Raw genomic sequence first — 25,482 nt, 5'->3', positions numbered from 1 at the left:
CCTCCCAGGCCCCCACCCTTCACACCTTGGGTGGGAAAAGAGAGTGGGGGCGGGGTGGCCGGCGACGCGGGAGGGGCGGGATCTTGGTGAGCGCTCCAATGGCCTCTGAGGACGATCGCCGTGGACTCCGGCAGCCAATGAGCGGGAGGCTAGGGGGCGTGGCGAGGCGCTGTTGCAAAGCATCCAACGTGGGCCGGCAGGCGGCCGCCGGGCGCGCAGCCGAGGGGTGTGTGAGGGCAAGCGGCCGGAGGCGGGGCCTGGGAGATCTAGCCGGGCTGGGCCGCGGGGAGGCTGGAGGCGAGCGGCTGATTGTTCATCCGCGAGGTTTGCGCGACTCTTGCTGCGCCGGGGAGCGGTGCGAAGCCCGAAACAGAGCGCGCGCGCGCGCTTGGCTCGCGCTGCTGGGACAGCAAGGCGCACGGGGTGCTCCGAACGCGGGGTTCGCCGCCCGGTCCTGCACGGGGGTCTACAGCTGCGTGCCGCGAGCCACGAAGAAGATGCCCGCCGGCGCCGAGCTCCGGCTGCGAGGCTGAGCGCCTTCCTTCCAGCAGCGGGGGCAGCGGCACTTGGCCGTGCGCGGGGGCTCCGGAGCCGGCCCGGAGCGCGCCAGGAGGACGAGTAGCGGCGGCCGAGCACCCCTTGCCCGGACCTGTGGGGTCTGCGGAGAGCGCACGCGGGTCGGCCCGGATGGGCGCGGGGTTGGCGACCCCCGCCGGGCGCTGCGGAACGGCCCGGGCACCGGGGGCCCTCTGAGCGCCGACGCCGCGTCCGCGGAGAGAACTTGTGCGGGCGGCCATGCCCCGACGCGGAGCCTAGTACCGAGGGGAGCCCCCACCGGGGCCGTGCGCGCCTGCACCCGCTCGGGACCTCGTAGTCCCCGCGCCCGGAGTTCGCAACGCGCTTCAGACAAGATGGCGCGGCCGGTCCGGGGAGCGCTCGGGGCCCCGCGTCGCTCGCCTTGCCTTCTCCTCTTGTGTCTGCTGCTGCTGCTGCGGCTGGAACCCGCGACCGCGGCGGCCGGCCCGCGCGAGCCCTGCGCGGCTGCCTGCACTTGCGCCGGGGACTCGCTGGACTGCGGCGGGCGCGGGCTGGCGGCGCTTCCCGGGGACCTGCCCGCCTGGACGCGGAGCCTGTGAGTGTCACCCTGTGCGCCCTCCCTGCGCCCCGGGACGCTGTCACTTGGGGACAGGGCGGCAGGGGGTGCGGGTCGGGTTCTGTGTGGGGGAGCGAAGAGTGCGCCTTGGGGGGTCCGGCGGCGGACGGGCGTGGGTCGTGAAGGTTTGGAGATGAATGAGTGTGCCTCGTGGGCGGTCCCGGGGGTACACAGTTGAGGGTCGAGGTGGTGTGGGGTGCGCGAGCGCGCCAGGTGAGGGTGTGGAGGTGCGCGGGCGCGCGTCCCCAGGGTGGTCCAGGGCCAGCGAGGGAGAAGCGGGGAGGCGCGAGTTCGCGGTCTGGGCCGGGTGTGAAGGTGTGAGGGAGTGAGTGTGGGGTCTCGGGGTCCGTTTCTTGCTTGCCCTCCTGTGTAAGCCATCTCTGGTGTCTGAGCTCCTTGGTCTTGTGGACCAAGTGGGCAATGAATGAAGGTTGCGGCTCCCGTCTGGGCAGCCCCTCTCTAATCCAGGGCGGTCTTAGTGGCCGGCCTCGGATCCGGCTGGAGCAGGAGGCAGCCTTCCTCAGTGGAGGGCTCTGTGGATTCTCGGAGGTCCCTGAGCGCTGGGAGTGGGTCGTTTTCCGCCTGCTTGGCATTTTTAGGGAACTGTGTTCCAGACCCTTCTCGTCTGTCCCCAGGGCTCCGTTGGGCTTGGTGATCCCATGGGGGTGTCTCCCAGCCCCCCAAAGAGTCTCTCCTCCATAAATGGTGCAAGTTAGTTTTGGAGCGAGTGCCATGGGTCTGGCGGGTTAGAGCGGTTGGCTTGACCTGAGGTAGGGTCTGTTCTGTGCTGTCAGGATTTGGGCCTATCAGGATTTAGTGGGGGGTGGGGGTGCTTCTTGCTGGAGATTGGGCCCGAGAAAAAGACCGTAGACTTCTGTGAACGTGGTCGGATTGAAGGGCCGCCCCCTGCTTCCAGTTATCATCAGTGAGCATCTCTGGGGAACTGTTGGCACCTTCCAGAAAAGGCCTCGCTGGCATAGTCTTGCTTTTCGGTTGAGTGACTGGACCTCTTTCCTAGACTAGAGAAGAGGTACAGCAGTCACCTCAGGCGTGACATTCATTTGTTTTAAAAAGAGAAAACCAGTGACACACGTTTGAACCCACACCTGTGGCTTGAGAATGCACGCTGCTTATCTGGCAGCAGCGAGGGCTAGAAAAGTTAGTTCTTTCTACGTTGCAGCGCCTGTGTCTCTCAAATTGGGGCACTAGTCTCTAACTTGGTCCACGTGACAGCCTGCCTCAGGAGCGAGAGCTGCAGAGTTCTGGAGTTCTTTTGCTGCCCAGGGTGGGTTACTGACAGGTTTGTCTTTGGTATCTGCTACTTCGGTGCCTGCTGTAAACTCAGTGAAAGTTTGGTGGCCACAGGTGGATTGTAGCACACGCAGTGGCTGTTGGAGGACTACGAGATGAAACTTAGCGGTTATTGGATTGCAGGCAGCCTGGGAAGTTGAAGTTTTTCCTTTACGTAATTAAGCTTAATTTTCCTTATCCCCACTAAATAGAATCATGTGGACAGAATCAGAATAAACTCTTAAGCGTTCACCTGTTCAGCTGGTGCCCTATGTCTGTGGCGTTGTAGGGAAGGCGCTTAGTTCCAAAGTGGTAACTTCCTGGAGAGGACGGGGTGTCTTTTTATTTGCACTTTTCTGTGGTCACAAGTCCTACTTTGTGTTGCCAGTCTTTGGCGCAGAACACACTGGTTGTATTTTAGGGTTCCTGTTGCCTGGAAGTAACTTTTCACATGGCTTAAAATCTTTTAAAATTGCCGTGTTTTCTGTTTTACACCTTTGATCATTGGTAAATATCTAACCAGGAATTTTGAGCTTCAGGAGACTTGCTGATATTCATTATGTGTTAACTTTAGATTTTAAGGTGTGAGCAGTATGATTTCTGGACAGTATGTGACAACATTTTACATAAGAAATGGGTGCCCTTTGAAATACATTTGTGAGGGCGTTTTGTTTTTGAACAAGGAAAATCTAGCAATTTTTTCCCCCTGGTCTTCAGGTTACTGAATTTAAACCATCAGTGTTACCCTGAAATGTCCCTAAGGGTGTCTGTGACTTATATTTCTGGCTATGATACAGCAAGATTTGAGGGGAGAAAGTCTTGGTGTATAATTTAAGAAAATAACTTGTACTTTCACCAAGTTGTTTCTAGGAAATGTTTTGAGCTAGTTTATAAGCCCATGAACTAGATTTACTGCAGCTAGTTCAAACAGTTTCAGTCTGTGGGTTTGAGATAGCAGGGGACCTGTGACTTTATGAATTTTTTTTTTTTTTTAGCTTTTGTTAATGGTGCATCTAATTTTGGAGTTGTTCTTAGGCCTGGCATAAGGAAAGTAAAACATCTTAATAGTGAATGTAAATGCAATGTAAAAAGATGAAAAGGGATGGAGCTGATAGAGGGGGAAATAGGTTGATTCCTGGGGCCTAGGAGGGCTTATTCAGCACAGTAACTTATAGTTGTAATGGTCCAGCCACAGCTGAGTCTCCCATCCCATTACGTAGGTGAGATTCGCATGGTCCAACCAACACGTTCATAAATAGCACCAAGCACTGCCAAGCCTTATTCCAACTTCCCAGAACCTTAGAAGAAGTTGCACTTCCTAGAACTCAGACGTTTGCTTTCTTTGAAATTATTTTCGAGAGCCTGGCTTCAGAATCTGGAAGAGTTACTAAATTCAGTCACCTTAGATGCTCACCTGGGATAAATTTGAGTCACAAAATATTACCTGCTGAAACGTTGTCAGATGGCCTGTTGGGTCGTGATGGGTCAGGCAGGCAGCCCCTTAGGAAGAAACCCTGATTCTTGTTCTCACTGGAGGGGCTTTCAAAAGCCAGGCCTTTCACAAGGAGACCCCAGATGGGGAGGTATCCCAAGCCACATGAAGGTGAGTTACTGATTTGGGTATCTGCAGGATGTGTCTGTGGCTGAAATCTGTCCTTGCTGATGTTGGCATGTAAGTGGTGCTTAGGGTTTCATTACAGAATAAACACAGACCTCTTTGCCATTGTCCTGGTGAGGCCGTGAGGCCAAGAGCGCCTTTGTCTTGCAGATTTTACAGCTGTGCTCCTAGGCCCAGGTGTGCAGGGTGCTGTGAATTAAGGGTTGGGAAAACAGTTCCCATCCTGTTGATGCAAATTAGATTTCAAGTGCAGGTGACCAAATTGTTCCAGAACCTAAACTGAAGTTCCTTTTTATTTTTATTTTTTAAATGAAGTATACAGATTGTTGTCTGGAAGGGCCTTCTGCCCAGGTTCTTTGTCTACATCACTTCAGAAGAGCCCAGCAGACCTTGAACATCTTCAGATTTGTGGGCCCTGCCAGAGGTTTTTTTCCAACTAGGGAGTAGTGGGGGGTGGATCTGCATTGTGTCCATGCTCCCCTTGGGTGGAGCCAGAGCTGAGTCCTTTGCAACAGGTGTTAGAAGGCTGGTGTGACTTCCCTCTCAGGCTGGTGGAAAACGTGTCTGTTGCTGGTTCTCTGTCTTTAAAGTGGAGGATTGTGGCAAGTAGCAGTGATTGCCCTGAGAGAGAGGCACGCTGTAAAAGTCCTGCTGCTATGCAGTTAGGCCCATAACATTTCAGTTTTGAGACCTGCGTAATTAGGAAGTGTCCAGAGAACCCCATTGTGCACCCTGGACTGCCACACAGTGTCTCTGTTGCCTTTAGGACTTGTCAAAGCCATTGCTGCCTCCTTTTCCAAAGGATCATTTCAAAAAGAAGTGTGTTCATCTCTTACCATAATTACATGTGGTTACTGCATTTCCCAAACTTGAGGCTTTTAATGTGCTACCGGGTCCTTGGGAATACCTTAAAAAAGATGCAGAAAGTGTAGTGGAGTGTGGTGCCAGCAGGCTTTTCGTGGCTGTCCCCGTGTGTGTCCCCGCTCTCCAGCCCCCTCCCTCCAGGGTTAATTCCTCTGCTTGGGTTCCTGGGCAGCTTCTCTGAGCTCACGGGGAAGGCCTCTGGCTGACCTTTCTCTCCCTCAGACACTGCTCACAATGGAAGGGCCTCTCCCCTATTCTGCAGAGGTGTCTCCTTGGTGCCAAGTCTTTTCAGCATCCTCTCTTTCAGGGTGGACAGGAATGCGGGAGAGAGCACTAGGGTTTTGTGTGCCTGAACAATGCACCTGGCCCAGTGTCTTGCACCTGCTGAAGCCCTGAAGGTCTGTTCTGGGGGAAGGCTGCGTGGAGATTGTGGAAAATAGCCTGTGGCAGGAGAGAGAAATCAAGAAAAGGAATTCATTGACTTGAAAGTTGCTGAAAGGAATAAAGGATGTTGGTTATATTAGGGTCTTTTTTTTTCTTCTTAAGCATTAAAGAGATTCCTATGACTTACCCCATAGTTGGCAGAACTGTGAGTTTCAAGGCCATGCCTAACTTTCAACTTCTTTTGAATGAGCTTGGTGACATTTAGTCATTGGGGATCTTCCTCTCCGCAGTGACTGCAATTTGAAACCCTGGGGGTCGCTGGGCTGTGTTAATATTCAGAGCTGTTTACAATGGATGCAGCTTCCAAGGCCCGAGGCATTGTCTTGAGACAGAAGCCAGGAGGAGTGAAGGAAACATTCCCAGGCAGAGCAGAGGAAATATCTGAAAGTCGCAGATGCTCCCTGGCCTGTGGGAAACTTAGGGACTGTTGGGGTTGGTTTTTTTTTTTTTACGTAAGCATGACATTTGTGCCATCTGCCACATGGCTTCAGTGCTTAGGTATTACGAATGTGGTCATCTTCTGCTTTTGTTTCAAGTTAACTGACAGGAATCAATAAGAAACTCAGATGTATTGTTGTCTGCTTTGCAAAAAAAAAAGAGCACTTTGAAGACCAGAAGTTATCATTTTTATGATAGTCTATCCTCTGGAACCTGCGTAATGTTTTATGCCCAAAGAATGTTATATAGCTACAGAGTATAGCCGTCCAGACTGGCCACTTTCTCGGCCATTTATGTGGCTGGGGCTGAGAAGTTTTCTGCTGCAGAACTTGACACACAGCCATTGTCGTCATCAAGCAAAACGAATCGGTCAGTAAAGAGTGCAGGAAAAAAGGAACGTGGCAGTTTGTCCTAAGTCCCTTTGATAGTTGCTGCTTTTTGTCCCTTTTGGTGAACTGTATCTGCTTTGTATGTTTCTAGTCTGTCGTTAAATACTCTGTGGTTTTATCCAAGTACTTAGTCTTCTGAAACTGAAGGTGCACAAAAGTCATTTTTTAAAGAACAGCTCTTTCTCCAGCTTCTTGAGTTTTGTATTTTTTGTTCTGTGCAAATTATTCTTTAACTCCTATCAATGGACATTTTCTCTGTTTGGGTTTTATGACTTGGGGGGCAGTGGAGGTGCCCTTGTCCCTGGTGGTCACATCCGGCCCACATGCTTCTCCAGGGAGCCGTGAGGAAGAAGTTTAAAGTTATTTTTCAAGCCCTCTCCAAACTATATGTGTGGTTTTTTGGAAGACCTTTTTCTTTTAAAAATATTTATTGTTTTATTTGAAAAGCAGAGTTAGAAGGAGATCATGCCATCCACTGGTTCACTACCCAGTAGTTACAACAGATGGGGCTCAGCCAGACTGAAGCCAGGATCCTAGAACTATGTGGGTCTTCGACATGGGTGGCAGTGGCCCAGGCAGTTGGGCCATCTTCTGCTTGCTTTCCCAGGTACATTAGCAGGGATCTGGATACAAAATGGAGCAGCCAGGACTCGAACCAGCACTCATACAGGGTGTTGGCATCACAGGTGGTTGCTTAACCCACTGTGCCACAACACTGGCCCCTTGCCTTTCTTGATGAAAAGAGGATTCCATTCTAGCCTAACATTGCCACGAGGACAGAGTTAGGTGATGTATGTGCTAAGCCTAGTTCCTCCATGTGGGCCCATCAACTCGATTGTGAATAACATTTTGAATATTAAGTCCTCAGTAGCTCAAAATTTTGTATCTTCTCATGGCCACTCCTGGGCAGTGGTCAGCTTCCTAATTGAAAGGAGTGTGATGTGCCGAGCTCACAACCCAAGCAACCTTCTCTGAAAAGGATTTTGGTGATAAATATAAAGTGCACCAAGTGAAATTTTACGTTCCCTTGGAAGTCGCAGATGGAATGGGCTGGAAGCTGTGACCGGTTGCAGCAAATTATACAATTAGCAAACATGATTGAGGTAGTTGCTAAAACTCTTCCAGTTGTACAAATACTTGTGCCTATTTAACGTGATTCTTTTGGGAAGTGGGATGTGGGAAGTGAGAGACTCTTAAACTAATCATTTTATCCTATTTCCCAGGGTTTCATTGGAACAGAGCCCTACAGTCAATAGCTTGGAAAAATGCAGGTGTGCTCTTCCAGGTGCGGTCGGGTTACAAACTTGAGAGATGGCTGCATCCTGACCTTGCTCATTTCTGTTTGGAAAGACTTGGGGGTGGGGGACGGATATCACTGTTGGCTTGTATGCAGAGAACGCTTTTCATTTGTTGGGGTCTGTTTAGATCCGATGGTAACTTTGCAGGGGACACAGGGCAGCGAACGCCAGGTCATTCGAGGAATCTGGCAAGGATGCCACCTCAAAAACCGTTTACCGTTTGCTGTTGCTCTTTGTGCACCTGTGTCTGAATCCCTTCCCCAGTGAATGGCCTTGAGTCACAGCCTTGCCCACATGAAGGGCTACGATTGTTTGCGTCTTTATTACTATTTAATCTAGCATAACCGGTAAGGCCCATTGTGCGAACAACCAATCCGTTCATCTCCGAAGGTCCTAATACAGTTTGATTTCCTTATGAACCAGGATGCGGGTTCCAATCACTGCTTGTTCAGTTTGTTTTGGCAAAAAGGCAGTGTTCAGAGGGTTTCCAGAAAATGTGGCTTGTCCTTTAAGTGCTTTTGCATTGATTCTACTTTCACAGTATGTGGGTCTCTAATCTTTTATGATCTGTAACTTTTTCTTTATCCAGGTCTCATAGGAGAAAGAAAATGAATGACATAAGTGAGGATCTTTCCCACAAGCAGAATTTTTTGCTGGGCACTGACACAAAGTGGAGATACTGAGATTTCCCTCTTGTCGCTGGTTTTAAGAAAACGCCAAAATGTCACAACTCTGTCTTCTTAAACTCCTTTATGCAGTGTTTAGCAAGTTCCCTTCCCACCTTCATTTCCTTTCGTTTGCTCTTTCTACCAATTTATAATTTGCTGTTCAAATCACTTACTGCTTATCTTGGCCGGAATGTAAAGTTGCACTGATAAATCCTTTCTCCTGGATTACCTACTCAGTGATAGCCTGTTAGACATGATGAGAAGGATTGAGCACTTTGGAACTGGGGGATAATCTTGCTCTGGTGCAAATCTTGCAGTTCCAGTGCTCTGTATGGAAGCATTCGTATCTCAAGTATTAGCACTTTGGGTTGGATAAGAAGAAGTTGACTTGCTGGCTCTGCTTTGTGGGAACCAGTTTGTGACTAGGCAAGTAGGCTGCTGCAGATCCAACTTTTTCTTAAGAGATGACCTGAAAGATAAAACATTTTTCTTTTTTTTTAAATACCTGAATTGGCCGGCGCTGCGGCTCAGTAGGCTAATCCTCCGCCTGCGGCACTGGCACCCCGGGTTCTAGTCCCGGTCGGGGCGCTGGATTCTGTCCCTGTTGCTCCTCTTCCAGTCCAGCTCTCTGCTGTGGCCTGGGAGTGCAGTGGAGGATGGCCTAGGTCCTTGGGCCCTGCACCCGCATGGGAGACCAGGAGAAGCACCTGGCTCCTGGCTTTGGATCAGCGAGATGTGCCGGCCGCAGCGGCCATTGGAGGGTGAGCCAACGGAAAAGGAAGACCTCTCTCTCTCTCACTGTCCACTCTGCCTGTCCAAAAAAAAAAAAAAAAAAAAAAAAACCTGAATTAAGGAGACATTTGACATGCAGCCAAGTATTTGAAATGAACTGACCCAGTTCTGCTGGTTTAGGATGTTTTTGCTTTCCTGTTTTTATTATGGAGATGGACAGACCCAACCCTGTGGAGTGCATACTGTAATGTTCTCTTTGTACCTGTCTCACAGCTCCAGCAATCATGAGGTCTTGGCCTTTCTTGCTTGATCTTTGCCCCAAGAGCAGGTCATACTGTTTCTTCTGCATATGGATAAGGTGTTCTCTCTCTTTTTAAAATTAACCACTTTATTGATATCTAATTCACTTACTGTCCTGTTGATTATAGGATGGTTTCAAGAAATGTAAATTTAAACAGCATTTGAAAACATTTTTTTTTTCCAAAGGGAGTTTTAGTAAGCTGTATATTTACAGAATGTTTATTGGGCGCACACTGTGTGCCGTCTAGTTTATATGTTCTCAAAATTTCAGGGTTTCATTGTTCCTTTTTGTGGGAGGTGCTTAGGAAATTCTTTTGTCCCAGAATCCTTTGTCAGAATGCACATGATTGTCCTCTCTCCGTGTAGCTCTTAATTGGGAGGTTTCTACCAAGCTATTAGTTGCTGATTAGAACCCATCAGTGAACAAACGTAGTTATGAATAGATCATTTTAAAATAATGCTTCGGGTCTTGCTGAATAGAGAGATAATTAGCCATTGGTTACAGTTAAGTCAGGAGTCTGAGCTGAGTTAGCCACTGTTTACTTTGCAAGGCCTGACCTTCCAGCTGTGGCTACTTGTGGCTGCTTTAAATAGAGTTAGAGGAACCCTGTGAGCAAATCTTCAAAAAGAGAAGAACTACGTTGTTGGGTAGGGGGCTTTTTTTTTTTTAAAGAAAAAGATTTGTTTATTTATTTGGAAGAGAGAGGGACAGGCAGGGAGAGAAATCTTCCATCCATCTGTACATTCCCCAAATGGCCACATTGGTCAGGGTTAGGCCATGCAGTAGCCAGGAGCCTGTAACTCCATCTGGTTCTCCCATATAGGCCAGAGGCCCCGTTAGTTGGGCCGCCTTATGCTTTTCCAGGAGTATTAGCAGGAAGCTGGATCGGAAGTGGGGCAGCCAGGACTTCACCCTCACTCCCTGAATGCCAGTGTCTCGGGCAGCTGCGTAACCCACTGCACCACAACTGGCCCCTTGGGGGCTCTGTTGGAGAGATTTCGTACAGGCTGCAGCTTAGTGTGGAATCTGAGGGGGAGTTACTCCAGGCCTCCCAGTCCCGTTCAGTTCATCATAGCTTGTTCCATCGGTGAGAATCTAATTCCTGGTAGGTGATGGAGTGTTCATGGTTTAAAAAGCTGTCCAGCATGGTCAGTGGAAATTCATGGATCTATTAAGCTTCATTAAATCTGTGTGCTATTTCCTAACATACCATCACCAGCGGGTTCTCTTTAGAAAAGCAGAAGCAGTCTCCAGAGGGTTTAAGAAAAAATTATGAGGGCAAAAAACTTACAACCGAGAGATTCTGAGTGTGCATTTAAGGATGGGTTCATGGATTTGGAGAACTTGGTTCTTCTCATCTCATTTCAGCAGTGCAGCACCTAGAGCTGTTATCATGCCTCTTCTTTTTCATTTTTACAATTTAATAAAAAGATTTTTATGTTTGTGATTGCTTCCCTCCACCTGGGCTGGTGTGAGCTTCTGGCACACAAAATCCCAGCGCTTGCAAAACTTCATAAACAGCCAGAAGAGCTCACTGCTTCCAGGAAGTGGGTTGTTGATGCAACCAAGTGATGAATGCAAGAGCTGCAGCTTGAGTGGAATGGATGGTGTTTTCTCCTCCAGAGAAGAGAGCCGGAAAGCAGGACTGCGTGTAGCTCCCAGGGTCTGCTTCACCCACACTCCTCTGCTCATTTTTTTGTGTCCATGTACAATTCTCAGCCATGGTGGTTTGGCCTCCTTGATGGCTTTGCACCTTGTACAACCGAAGAATCAAGCTCTCCTGTGTAGATTTTTGGATTCTTTGACAAGTCTCTTTGAAACGATATTTAATTATTGAATTATATCCAATTCCTAACTTCCTAAAATAAAGACTATCTGGTGTCACATTTTTCTTAGGGGGTAGAGGGGTTTAGGGAACTTTCTTGTATTGGAATCTGTTGGTGCTCAGTGCATCCTGTGGGCTCAGAGGAGCTCACATTCCTCAAGTTTCTTAAAAGGGTACTTGCCCAAAGAAGGAACAAACTATTCACCTAAAAGGAAGAAATTAATTTTCTTAAAACCAGCAAGGTGGGCCGGTGGCATGGCTCATTTGGTTAATCCTCTGCCTGCGATGCCGGCATCCTATATGGGTGCCGGGTTCTAGTCCTGGTTGCTCCTCTTCCAGTCCAGTTTTCTGCTGTAGCCCGGGAAGGCAGTGGAGGATGGCCCAAGTCCTTGGGCCCTGCACCTGCATGGGAGACCCGGAGGAAGCGCCTGGCTCCTGGCTTCGGATCAGTGCAGCTCTGGCTGTGGCGACCATTTTGGGGGGGTGAACCAATGGAAGGTAGACCTTTGTCTCTGTCTCTCTTTCTCACTGTCTAACTTGGTCTGTCAAAAAAAAAAATAAATTAAAAAAATAAAAAGCCACCAAGGCAAGAATGTGGTGGAATGAGAAACAGCACCAGGTTGGGCCTCAGAGCCTGTGATACTCTGTCCCAGCTCCCTCACTGCCTGACAGTGGGAGATGCTGGCTGCCTCTTTCCCTATCTCCAGGGGGATGTAGGTGTGGTTTCTGAGTCTATCCTAATTGAAACAGGGAGCACACAAACTCACTGTGCATTGTTCAGTGAGAATTAGCAGACTGGGACTGGCGTGGGCAGTGGGGTTAAGCCGCTGCCCACGACAACAGCATCCCGTAAATGGCTGCTCCACTTCCCATCTGGCCCCCAGCTAATGCACCTGGGAAAGGAGGGGAAGATGGCCCCAGTGCTTGGGCTCCTGGCGCTCACATGGGAGACCTGGATGGAGTTCTAGGCTCCCGTTTATGGCTTGGCCCAGCCCTGACTGTTGAGGTCATGTGGGGACTGAACCAAGGGATGGAAGAGCTCTCTGTCTCTTTCTGTCTCTCTCTCTCTCAGTAACTCTTCCTTTCAAATAAATAAAATCTTAAAAAATGAAGTTGATCGGAGCGAGGCTACTTTGTTACAGCTCTCTTGGCATGTTCAGTGTTTCTGTGCCGTGTGTTTACTGGATGCCCTGGGCAGCAAAGGGAGAAGACTGTCCCCAGGGGCCTCATCCAGGGGTCCTTTTGTGGGCCATTAGGTGTCATTGAGTTCTGCACAGAGAAGGTTATGTGCTGAGCATCCCTAGTGTGAAATCCACAGAGCGATGACATATGAGTCAGAAGTTCAGCTTGGGAAAATTCCGTACTGCGGAACTTCGCTTCATCTGCAACAGTTACGAGAAACACTGTATAAAGTCACCTTCAGGATGTACGCATAAGGTATATGTATAAATCCTATATTTTGTGATCAGGCTTGGGTCCCCTTTCCAAGGTACCTCATTATGTGTGTGTAGGTATTCCAGGATCTGAAGAAAAATCTGAAGTCTGAAACATTGGATCCCAGCCTTCCCCTCCTTCCCCTCCCTGGTCCAAATAACATTGTAGAAGAAAACAGCAGAAACTGAAAACTTGGTGTCTTTGATTTAGCTCTGTAAGAACCTAGGGTTATAAAAAGATGAAATACATTAACAGTGAAGTTTTCTAAAGGCTACTAACTTTTCTTGATTCTTTATTTACTTGAAAGGCACAGTGACAGAAAGCAATGTTCTATCTGATTTACTCCCCAGATGACCACAGTAGCCAGGGCTAGGCCAGGCTGAAACTGGGAGCCTGGAGCTGCATTTAGGCATATGGGTCTCCCCTGTGGGTGGGTTGGACCATCATCTGTTGCTTTCCAAGGTGCAGCAGGCAGCTGGGTCAGAAGCAGAGCAGCTGGGACTTCAACTTGTGCTTCAGTATCTGATGCCGGCATTGCTGAGGGTGGCTTAACCCACTGCTCTAACTCCAGCCTCCGGGGAGTCATTTCTTAGGGCAGTGGCAGGCAGCATCTCTCTTCCCCCTCCCTCCCTCCCCTCTCTGTCCCTCCCTGCCTCTCTCTGCCTCTCTCCCTCTCCTTCTCTCACCCTCTTTCCCTCTTTTTCTCCCTCCCTCGGTAAAGTTCATGCCACATTTACCCATATACCAAGATTTTCATTAGTTTCTTCTTGGTCTAATTCCTGGGGCTGGTGCAGTGCTGGCATCCTGTATGGGTGCTGGATCGAGACACAGTACTCCTCTTCTGATCCATCTCTCTGCTGTGGCCTGGGAAAGCAGTAGAAGATGGCCCAAGTCGTTGGGCTCCTGCACCCATGTGGGAAGACCTGGAGGAAGCTCCTGGCTCTTGGCTTCGGACTGGCACAGCTCTGGCCATTACAGCTAACTGGGGAGTGAGCCATCGGATGGAAGACCTCTTTTCTCTCTCTGCCTCTCCTTCTCTCTATGTAACTCTATCAAATAAGTAAATAACACCTAAACTTTTGTGTGTGTGTGTGGGGGGGAGGGTACACATTCTCTCTTTAAGACCTGAAGATAATCTTTTCCCATTGTGCTTTCTGATCAACGAGCCTACTATGTCGGTGTCAGACATTCCCTCTGTAATTCATGTGTCCTGGATTTATTATTCGTATCTAGTCTTCTTCCAGAGAATTCTGAGCCTATTTGACTTGGGAACTTTACACACATTCCTCCCGTCTGTTCTTTGTTTTTCCCCCTCGTTTTTGACTTGGAAGTAACCAGTGTCGTTGGGCTTCACATATCCAAGCATTCCTTGCTGGCTTCTCATTTGTTGGCGGACTTGCTTGGGGGCTTGGTCCATCCTTTGAGGGCACGAAGGATCCCACAGATGAGAACCCACAGTGGGCTGCTGAGGTTTGCCAAGGCTCCTGTGGCGATTCATAGTTGACCTGTGTGCAGGGCTGAGCGCAAGTGTGTTTAGAATTCAGATGAACAACAATAAGGCCATTTCCTCTGTGCTGGGGATCTGCTTGACCCCCACTGGAAGCGCATGGGTACAGGGGCGAATCCGGTCCTCTGAGTGTGGACTCCTGTGGCGTGAGCCGTGGAAGCCCGGGGTTTGTCTGATTTCGTGTTAGAACTTGGGAAGGGAATACTTGACCTGCGACAGAAACCGCGGATGGGCCTCCTTCCTTTCCCGTCCCCCTTGTTTTCTACTCTGCTTGAGAACCACTTCAAAGAATCAGACGTGTCGCTGCCAGACGCCGTGCAGTTATTGTTAAAAGAACTTGGGAATATAATTGAAAACAAACGCTGCTGAGCCAGGCCCATCCAGGCGAGTTCTTACTTTGAGGGAGAAGGGAATTCCAAGTTTTTCCTCTATTTGGAGCTGATGTCTCAGAACACTTGTTCTGTGAGATGAATCATCTACGAATTCTACATCTGGGAGTTATATGTTGGGAAATGGCATTCTTTGCAAATGCAGAAGAAACACAAAAGCTTAAAGTTACAGTGTAGTTGGAAAATTCTAGTCAGAGTTTACAAAAATTAGCAATGAGATGAAATTGGCAGCGTGATTGGACATGAGATTATGGTACCTAAAATAGACATGTCCATTTATGGAAAGCAATCGCGTAGCCACACTTCTCTATTGGGGCCTCTGCTCTTTGTTTTAAGACAGATGACATTTTACAAAATTAACCTATTTTCACTTTACTTGAAAAGCAGAGAGAAAATCGGAGAGCTTCTGTCGCCCAGTTTATTCCAGGATTGCCCGCAACAACTGGGGCAGGACCAGGCTGAAGCCAGGTGCCTGGAACCCAATCCAGTCTCCCATGTGGATGGCAGGAACTCAGATACCCAAGTTAGCACTGTTGCCTCCCAGGGTGTGCATTAGTAGGGAGCTGGTTCAGAAGTGGAGCCGGAACTTGAACTAGGATGCAAGTGTCCCAAGTGGTATCTGAACCACGGAGCCAAATGTTCGCTTCGACAGATGGTGACATTTTGAAGAACGTCATCAACATTGACTGATTAGAATCATGCGTTATGGCACCTGTGAGCTGGGAGTCTGTATTTATGTAAGCATTTATCTTGAGCTCTTTGAGAAAGTGCAGGCCGTGCACACCAGTGGGAAGCCCAGAGCCTTGCATTGTTTGGGGGGTCCCTTAGAGGGAGACCACATTGTGTCCTCCTCCTCTGTGGACTGTGGTCGGGAGTCTGGGGAGAGGCATGGGGAGGACGAGGTGGCATGGTGTTAGGTGGCACAGGGAGCAGAGCAGCAGCCCGGCTGCCTGGGTGGCTTTGGGCGTTCTCCTGGCTTCCCTCCGCCGCACTTTCCTCCTACAGAAAATGAGTGTGATTGTAGTGCCTGCGTCACTAAGCTCGTTCTGAGGACAAAAATGAAATAACACAACAGCGAGAGGAGGGCTACCTATTGTACTTACAGCAGGACTAATGTGCAGAATTACAGCAGAAAACATACATGTCAACTGATTTAATCATTGTTAATCCTATGAAATATGTAAACTTTTTTTTTTTTTTAATTCTAGTGTTCTTATTTGGGGTGTAGGGAGGAAGGAGGAGAACCGGTGACCTTTTTACATATTTTTCTCCAAGAGGAAGTGCTGTTACTCTAATGGCTGGCTCACCTGAAGGAGAAGTCTTGAGCTTTAAACCTTTTTTCTTTGATTCAGTTTATTTGAAAGAGAACGAGAATGAGAGTGAGCGAGAGAGATGTCTTCCATCTACTGATCACCTTCCCAAATGCACAGAACAGCCTGAACTCTGGGCCAGGCTGAAGCTGGGAGCTGGGAACTGAAGTTGGGTCTCCTATGTTGGTGGCAGGGACACCTGCCGCCTCCCAGGACATGCGTTAGCAGGAAGCTGGCATCTCGAGCAGAGTGGAGATTCGAACCCAGGCCCTATAGTATGGGATGTAGCGTTCCTGCAGTGTCAGAATTGCTACCCCCAAAACTGCCTGTCTGTACCTCCATATTAAGCACGAGACCCAGAGTGATGGAATGATGGAGGAGGTAGCAGTTGCCAGTTAGAACCCAGATCTGCCTTCACATGTTTGTGTTTAGAAAGGATATAAGACTAAGGCTTAAAGACGAAGGCTGCCTGCCTTCTGGCCTTCCCCTCAAGCCTGTGAATTCCTTGAGACCAGTGATTGGTGCAGAGCAACTGGTTCTTCAACCCTTTGGTGGCATAAAGCACCCAGTGGGGTCTGGCCATAGAGCCGGCATTCTGTAAACGGTGGCTTTGACACGGGTTGGGAGACCATGGGAGGCTTCTGTGTCAAAATCCATTTTTGGTTTGCCTCTTTGGTGAAGGGGGTGGTAGCCTGCGCATATGTCTTGCCATCTGTTGTTTATTGTTTCTGTTAGGTTGTGGTTTGTGTTCCTGTTCCATGTTTCTTTGGTTTCTGGAGCAACTGCGAATATTATATGCTTGGGGATCAAAAAAAGTAAACTGTTTATAAACAGCAAAGTATCCTTGGGTTTGGACAGTGTTTTTCTCAAATGCGTGTGTATTTGGTGGCTTTATTGTAATCTCACTGATGCATCGTTAGACAATTTGCAGATTGAGACACGTCTGAAAGATGGGCGAGTCGTCGTCCGGCTTTGTGTAACCAGCTCACAAACAGCCTTGGTGATAAGGCCCTGGTGTTAACGCTGACCCCAGTGGTGTATTTTTAACTCAAGAACATATAAACAGTTTAGCCTGCCGATGGAGTTTACACTCTGCCTGAAATCCTTGGCGTGTCTTGGATTGGGTGGTGCTGGGAGATACATGTGGTCCTGGGGGACTTCTGTGGCCATCAGTGACCCACTGCCCCGGCCCCTGCCCCTTCATTACTTGGAAAAAGGGATTCAACCAGGACAGGGAGGAAGAAAGGTGGAATTTATCAGTGATTTCATGTTTCTCTTGTGTTGCTTGGACCTTAGGAGGAACACAGAGCTTTACACTCCTATCTGTCCCCAGCCCCCAGGGTCTTGGCAGAGTGACAGATTGGAACAGGAAAATCCCACCGCTTAAAGCTCTGGCTGTCCCCCTCCACCCCCCGCCGTAACCCCTCCAGCTTCATCCTGATCCCACCTACCCTGGCCACCACGTGGGGCTTTTCCTAGTTGTGCCCCACGCCCCTCACATGCTGTTGCCTCTCCCAGGAGAAAGGTTTTCCTGCTTTGCCTCACAAACCCCTGTGCATGCAAGCATCTTCAATGTCTCCTCCCCTGGAAACCAAGGCTGACGTCCCCTTTAGTTCAGCTTCGCATCTTGCGGATTCTGCAGTAGTTACGCAGAAGTTTCGTGTGATTGATTAATTAAGAAGTGACTTCCCTGTTTGTCTGTAAGCTCCCTAAAAGCAGGGACCAGCCTTGCTTCTGATCCACCCTTGTATTCCCAGAATCTAGTACGAAGCCTGTGGAGTCACTCTACTCTGTAGAGATACTGATAGAGAATGCAGGTATTGGCATTGGTTCTGTGTAGTCCTATGGAAATAGCAGAGCAATGTGGACCTCCCAGAGTGCCGATGTCTGTGCATTTCCTGAGTATGTATCTTGTCTGGTAGTTTCTTGAATTTCCCCACCAGAATACCAATGTTGAGAAACTGACAAAAGTGGGTGGAAAGACAAGGCAAATAGAACTGAAGAGAAGATGGCAGAGAGGCTGTTTACCTGCCACGTTAAGAACTGGCAGTCTTTGTAGTCCCTCCAAATTTTGGGAAGGTGGCTTTAAAATCCCACATGCAAGTGTTGTCCCTGGAATTCCTATATAGCTGTAGTACCGCTTGCAGCCTTCTCCTGCAGGGGTCCCTGGGTATGGCTTCCCTGCTGGGCCTGGGTGACTGTCCTTGGCAGGTGGGCCTGGCATGACCAGGCTCCTGCGCGTTGCACTCGGCGAGGCCTCCCCAGCTGTTCACGTGGTCTCTCATCTGCTCCTTGGCTGGAGCCCTGTGGTGGAGCCTGCCTGTGTTTTCAGAGCTGACACTGTGAGGCGGGCGTGATGCCTCGCACACAGACCCAGGCTGTCTAGACACTCTTCTTCCCCTTGTGGTCATTCTGCTCAGTTTATGCTGAGCCGTCGCCAGGCAGCTGGTTTTGGTTGCTTGGCTTCTTGGTTGCTTTGCTAAGACCCCTCCTTTGAGAAAAAGTTTGACCAGGCCAGAGTGATTTTTCTCTCTTTTTGCAGCTGGCAAGGGAAAAGGCTGCTTTCCTTGACCAGGGCGAGTGGTAAGGGCACGAAGGGTAAGCTCCTGAGCCCGAGGAACAGCATAGATTGTTAGAAGCATCGTTGCAGGTGACTTTAAATCCAGGCCCTTTTCACATGGACCACAGGAGTGGGGCCTCATCCTTTACCCCTCATACAGGGTCTCCCTCTGGCAGAGGGGTCATTGCTAACCGGCCTCAGGGTGGTCTGTTCCGGGCAGCCTCCCAGGGATGCCGACTAAGGCAAGGACAGACTGTTCTGGCTGGTGAGCAGCCTCGAGACGTTTGAGTTTCGATGGCTTACTGAGATCTTGGGATGTGGCTCTGTGGGGAAGCTGGTTGTACCTGGTGAGCTGGGGTAGCGGGTGGGGTTACTGTATAGCGGGACGATTGTGCCATTGACCCGTTAGCCTGGTGACAATGTCTTTATTATATGTAATTTTCAGGCCGGTGTTGTGGAATTGTAGGTTAAGCCTCCACCTGTGGGTGCCCATATGGCTGTTACACTTCCGATCCAGCTCTCTGCTATGGCCTGAGAAAGCAGTATAAGATGGCCCAAGTGTTTGGGCCCTTGCCGCTCATGTGGGAGACCTGGAAGAAGCTCTTGGCTTTGGATCGGCCCATTTCTGGCCATTGCGACCATCTAGGGAGTGAACCAGCAGATGGAAGACCTCTCTCTCTGTCTTTCCCTCTCTCTCTGTAACTCTGTCTCTCAAATAAATACATGTAATTTTCTGATAACCAGTGTTAGAATATTCTTGATAAGAATGAAAAGAGTAGAAACTACAGAAGAAGAGTAATTTGTTACCATCCAGCAATAGATCTGATCAATTTGGTATGTAGAGCCCCAGACATGTCAGATATTGGATATGTATTTTGACTTCTATTAAAGTCTCAGTTATATTTTCTCTGATTTTAAGTTTTTTTTTTTAATGCGGCTGGAGTCATAATTAAACTTTACCTGATTGAACATTGAGTTTTTTCCTTAAACTTTGATAGACTCCTGATGTTTATACATCTGTTCCTTCCTTAGGATGAATTACTAAGTATAGATTGCTCCGGCTATGCAGATTCTTAAAACTTTTGGTGTTACTGCCCCTGAGAGACAGAGGCTTCCAGTTTGTGCACTTGAGCTTGTTTTCCCCCACACTCCATCAAGTACTAGATGCTGTCGTCGACGTAACGCTTGTCACTGATTCAGTACATGAGAATTGCCTTGCCTTGGTGACTCTGCCATTCTCTGGATGGTGAGGCTGAAGACTTTACATAGGTCACACCCAGACAGTCCTTTTTTGGAGGTTTGCTTCCTTTTTTTGACATTCAGCAGGATGAGTTAGTTTGGCATGAATTAGCTCTGGGCCCTTGGCTGTGGACTTTGGGCCGGGAGCACAGGGACAGATGTCGAGGACTAGAGATGGTCACTTCCATGAGAGCGCAGGTGTAAGTGCCCGAAGCTCTGCGCTCCCCATGGGCACGTCACAAGTTTTGGCTCTGAAGCGGGGCATGTTAGTGTGTCCCCTGTGCTGACAGTGCGCGCCCCAGGGAATGCTGCAGTGGCTTTGTGGATCTCGGGCTGTTGCAGCCTCTGCAGAGCCAGGCCGCCCGGGGCCCTGGCCGCCCTCTTTGTGGCCACAGCGCCTGGTACCTACAGCTGGTAGGAATCAGAGCAGATTAGCGTGGCTGAGAACCCTTCAGGAACAGCTTCCAGCAAATGGAAATTATTTTAAAACAAATTGATGTGGTTTCTCTGTCAAACCTACTTGGAGCATAAACAAGGTTGGACTGTAGGCTACTTCCCCCCTACAAACGAGCCGGTGTTTAGAATGTGGCTTTCAGCAAAGTCAACACGGCCTCCAAACGAGTTGTGTGCGTCCGAGTGGAAAAGTGAAAGCTAGCTAGCGCGCGGAGGCAGTGTGCTCACAGACGCCCTGGTCCTGGGGAGGACATCCGTTCCCTGCTCGCTCCCTCCTTGCTGTCAAGGTGGCGGAGGTAAGGAGTGCTTCGGTGCCAAAGGATGAATGGGAACACAGTGCCAGGTCAGTTCTCTGCGGTGAGATCATCGCTTAAATGTTGCCCCGGTGCCACATGGGAATATCACAGCCGTCTTGTGCAATACTTAACTGTGTGTGCGTGTGTGTGCGTGCGCGTCCACACATACCTGTGGGCTGCGCATCTTTGAATTCTCTGCCAGTTTTCAAGGTGGTCCCTCACCCCACCCTGGGGACCCCGTTGGCTTTATTAAATGGGCCCCGGCCGCCCTTGAAGGTGGAACAATGCTTTTAATGTTCAGATTATACATTAATGAAGCACCGGGCCAAGGGGCACTTGCCAAAAAGGCTGCCGAATGAGAAAGCCACCAATGTCGGAGTGAACTTTGCACTCTCGAAGTGTGAATGATGTTGGGTGCACGGAGTTTATTGCACAAGGGGAGCAACTGGAATCTCTTTGATGTTGGGTAGCGTCCTGGCCCCATGAGACTTTGGGCTTCCCAGTTAACCACATCTTGGCTGGCAAGGACAGAGTTGTGGTGTGGTCCCGCAGGGACGGAGAGGACCCAGCCCTGGGTAGTCAAGGACCAGCTTACCTGTGTGGGAGTGGGGGAGGCGGCGGCTAAACGGATCTGTTGTCCGTCATTGTGAAACCCCCTCCCCCTCCCTACTTTTTGTCCAGAGGGACTTTTCCAGAAATAGCATGCCTTTTTTCTAAAATCTGTCTGCCCCCCATCACAGAAGGGGCTTAGATCTTAATCGGACTGCTTTTTTGCCCTCCCCATTGTGGAGCTGTTTCCTCTTGCCTTCCGGCTTGTTCTTGGTTTTTGAATGGCCGGCCATCGGGAGCCCTGATTTCCATAGCCTTATGAAATAGTTACTGAGAAAAGAAGAAAGGAAATGCTGGTTTGGAATTCCCAGAATTTGTTTTCTGCAGGAGGATAAGCTGCAGCTGAGGCTTCCTACATCTGTTGGGTTTATGGCCAGAGCTTGGTCGTGTAGAACAGTTGGAGAAGCGGAGAGGAGCTCATTGGTGGGCTGGGATGGATTTTTAGGGCGCTTTTGTGGCTTGACCATCTTAACTGGGTATTTTGTTCCTATTCCATTTATCTTCTAGCGCTTAGAGGAAAAGGTTGTTGCTGCATTTTTGTGGTACAGAAGTAGCCAGGCAGCATTTTCAGTCTGGAATTTTGAGGGCCTGCTAAGGCTTCAGGACTTTAGTGTTGTTATTAAGTGAGAGCTTTCTTGAGATGTAATACAAATACCACAAAACTCATCCTTTTGAATTTTGGGATTCTAGGTTTTTAATACACCGACAGAGTTGTGCAGTCATCACCACCAGTTCCAGAACGTTTTGAGCACCTCCAAAACAGAATCCGGTGCCCATTAGCAGTCTCCCCCGCCCAATCCTTCCTGCCTTCCTCACTCACGGCAGCATCTGCTTGCTGTCTCGATGGGTTTGCCGAGCCTGGACATCCCCCTACATGTAAACCATGCAGTATGTGGCCTTTGTGTCTGGCTGCTTGGAGCATACTGTGTCCAGTGTTCTTCCACACTGGTGCTTGTATCAGGTCCTCCATTACTTTCTGTGCTTGGATCATGTTCTGTCGTTTAGATATACACTGTATTTTGTCTGTCTGTTCATTAGTTGTTGAACACTTGAGTCATCTCCACTTTTTTGCCCGTGCTGTGAATGTCTGTCTGTCTGTGTCCAGGTTTTTGTGCGAATGAATGTATTTCTCTAAGTGTGAAATTGCTGGATCACCTATAACTGTGTTTGAGTTTTTTAGGAATTGCTAGACTGTTGTCTGTAGATGCTGTGTGCATCATTTTGCACTTCTGCCAGTATAGGGTGGTCTCCATCTCTCCACAGTCTGACCAGTACTTGCTACTGTCTTGTCTTTTTTACTTTTAGCTACCCCATTGCATGTGAAGTGGCATCCCGTTGTGGTTTTGGTTGGCGGTTCCCTATGGGGACTGGTCAGCTTTTCCTGTGCTGATTGACCATTTGTGTATCTTCTCTGGAGGAATGTCTGTTGAGATCCTTGGCCCATGTTTTCGTTGGGTCACTTGCCATCCTCTTGCTCTGTTGTAAGCAGAGCGTGTTGTAAAAAGAGACAAGCAGGCGAGTTTGAAATGGTGTGGTGTATTCCTGAAGTTGGATTGCCATTCATCAGGTGAGAAGAGTTCAGTTTTTCAAATTTTTTTTTTAAAGAATTTTGAAGATCTTCAGGCGAAATCACAAGGGGCAGTACTTGGCTTGGTAGTAAGCTGTCCCCACCCTCTCCACCCCCCAACTCACCTGTAATCCCCAGGGAAGGGCCAACTGGCAGAAGAGAGCAGTGCTCATTCTTGAGTGAGTCCAGGGTCTTGACTGGTCAGCGGTGTGCATCCCACAAAGTGCCAAAGGAGGATGAGAGAATTTGCTCGAGTAGATGCAGTTTCCACAGGGTCTCAGTCTTCTCCCGAATCCTCTGCCCCAGGACAAGTCGGCCTTTGCTGACTGAGCCTTGCAGCCGTAAATTAGACAGAAATGCAGTGCCGAGGCTGTGCAAACGCAGGCAGGGTGATTTCTCTGGACAGGTTTACAATAGGGAGGTGTGAAGTGCCTGGTGGAGACCGGAAGCTGGGGGAAGGGAGGACATTGAACTTGGGCCACTGCAGGGTGGTAGGCTGACACAGCTGCTTGAAAACTATGGTTTCGTTGGCTTTTTAATGGGAAAGGAGCAGAGGCTCACCTCTAGATGAGAGATGACGATTACAGGGTTGCCCTCTCAGTCCTCCAACCAGCCAGCAGGCACTTTTTGACTCCTCTCTAACCCTGGAGTCAGAGTTGTGGTGTTAGGACCTGGGAACATGCATTTTAAACACACTGGAGGATCCTGCTTGGGAGATATCAAGTGTGAGAACTGCCACCTTAGGCTGCGGGCAGGCCTCAGCCACAAGTCCTCGCACCCCCTGCCTCCTCCATTCTTCTGCGTAGACCTGAGGCCTGGGGCCATCTGAGCTCTGGCCCACAAGGGGCTGGTTAGCTCCCTGTGCAGCCAAGTCAGCTGTCTGCTAAGCACCTTTGCCTATGCTCTCCCTGCTGTGCCTCATTTCTCTGTTCTTTCTCAGAGGGTGCCGTCCCAGAACACCTGGGGGCGAGGGCAGCCTTGTTGGGCTGGGATAGCCTTTGGAACACACCCCTGCGTCCTCACACAACATTTGTCTTTGCCTCCTGATGCAGATCCTTGAGGGCAGAGGCTGCCTTACTGACTTGTGTGGTCCCGAAGGCAAGCACCATTCCTGGTATGTAGCAGGTGCTTAGGGACCATTTGTGTCTGTCGATTCATTTCCAAACCAGCTGTGGGGCCCCTTGACTTCTGTGCCCTGCTGTGTTATGCAAGGCATTGTCTTCTCCTGTCCCTGAAACACCTGCCTGCACACACCTGTCAAGACAGCCACATGTTGGCCATCCTGCAGTTCTGTTCTTCTGGGTTCGTTGTTATTTCTGCTCCCCTGGGGTTAACTGGTCACTTTCAGGACAACCCGCACCACTGAAATTAGTTGTGTATTAAAAACAAAGACAAAAGCCAGACTTATTTCCATTTATACCAAGCCCCAAGGTTGTAGTTTCCAGAAAGCCCTTTCTTTAAAAATTTTTTTTAAGAAAAAGATTTATTTATTTGAAAGGCAAATTACAGAGGGAGAGGGAGAGGGAGGGGAGGGGGAGAGAGAGAGAGAGAGAATGAGAGAGAGAGAGAGAGAGATCTTCCGTCTACAATTCTGGGCCAGGCTGAAACCATGAGCTTCATCTAGGTCTCCCCTGTGGGTGGCAGAGGCCCCAGGATTTGAACCGTCCTATGCTGCTTTCCCAGGCACATTAGCAGGGAACTGGATCAGAAGTGGAGCAGCCAGAACGTGCCCATGTGGGATGCCAGTGTTGGGGGTGGTGGCTTAACCCACTGTGCCACAGCGTTTCAAGGTGGCATACAAAAGGTGTGGCGGTGATGGCTGTGATAGGCTCTTCCCTGAGGTGTGTGGCAGTTAAATTGTGACCTCTTTGACAGGTGTATGTGAATGTTCAGGTAGCCATGCAGCTCTTGTGGATTCATAACCTTGCGCTGAGTATCATGCATTGGTAGTAAGTCCTGGCTTTGCAGCCAGCTCATGACCCCAAGGTCTGCTTTCTTTCAACTGACACAGCAACCTTACAGACTGTGTGTCATAGCCCTCCTCTCCTCCAACAGGTCGCAGGTGCTGGAGAAGGCTTTTTGGTCTTAGCCCATCCCCAACATGCATGCTTGTTGTAATGTCGCCTGAAAAAAATGAGAGGCGGTGGAGGGGCTGACGGTGTAGCGTGCCCTGTGTTTTTGCCTTCCTGGAATTAAGCTGCTGTTCTGTCTGGGAAGCTGAAGAAGAGCAGGAGTTTGGGTTGCCCTGGAAGCCGGAGGTCACGGGAGCCTGCTTGTGGTGTGTGTGGCCACACAAGCGCTACCTGCTCTTCATGGCGACAGAAGCCATCAGTTAAATAAACCAGCTGTGAAGTCAGAGCAAGAACAGGAGTGTTTGCACAAACAGCCTTTAAATTTTCTGATCCTTGATGAAAGTTAGTTGGTTTGTGAATTATTAACTTGTGTGTACAGGAGGAAATACTGGGCGCTTTAAGTGTCATGTGTATTTTTATGTAAGAAAAAAATAAAACTGACCACACCCTCAGCTGCTACCATTTTGGGCTGAGCCCTGGCCTGCCTGCACTCCACAGGCATATTTAGAACAGAAGCAGGAATGTTGGCCCCTTGGAGACCCCGCGTGCATCATGTGCTGTGTAACCCATCACTTGCTAGGAGGGGAATGGAAGTGCTTGGCAGCCTGCTGGGATTTGTCAGCGTGGCGATGCTTCTCAGTCTGCATTGGGTATCCACAGTGCTGGGGAGGGACGCCTGTCTCGTTGGGAAGAATTGTGTGCATGGAATCAGAGGGTAGGGTTGGTGGAGCTGGCGTGAGAAGTGTGTCTGCTGTCACTTGCCCAGCAACTTTGCGACAGCTTTGAGATAGGTTCTTTAATTCATCCCAGGAGAGAGCCATCTTTATCTGGAACTTCTGTTTCCCTGCAGTGTGTGGGAGAAGCCAGCAATGCCAACTGAGGGAGCTGCAGGGTAACATCCAGGTGACAGAGGGGATTTGGGGACTTGGAGTGCTGGGAAGAGACTTGAGAAATCCATTTGTGAACCTGATTTCCATGATACACAGCTGTTGTCAGAGGTCCCCGGGGGCTTCTTCAAGTTGATAT

General features: G+C 49.4%; 1 protein-coding gene across 1 annotated transcript in view; it reads left to right on the top strand.

The window, feature by feature from the left end:
- Positions 1-801: 801 nt before the first annotated feature.
- LRIG1 (leucine rich repeats and immunoglobulin like domains 1) overlaps positions 802-25,482 on the top strand; it is a 118,669-nt gene continuing 93,988 nt past the window's right edge. The window contains exon 1 of the mRNA XM_062201230.1: positions 802-1,132. Within this exon, the coding sequence (XP_062057214.1) occupies positions 912-1,132 (221 nt within the window). The 5' untranslated portion in view covers positions 802-911. The remainder of the gene's footprint in view (positions 1,133-25,482) is intronic.

The sequence above is a fragment of the Lepus europaeus genome, chromosome 9 (genome assembly GCF_033115175.1).
Source record: "Lepus europaeus isolate LE1 chromosome 9, mLepTim1.pri, whole genome shotgun sequence".
NCBI lineage: Eukaryota > Metazoa > Chordata > Mammalia > Lagomorpha > Leporidae > Lepus > Lepus europaeus.
This window is presented reverse-complemented; position numbering and strand designations above follow the sequence as displayed.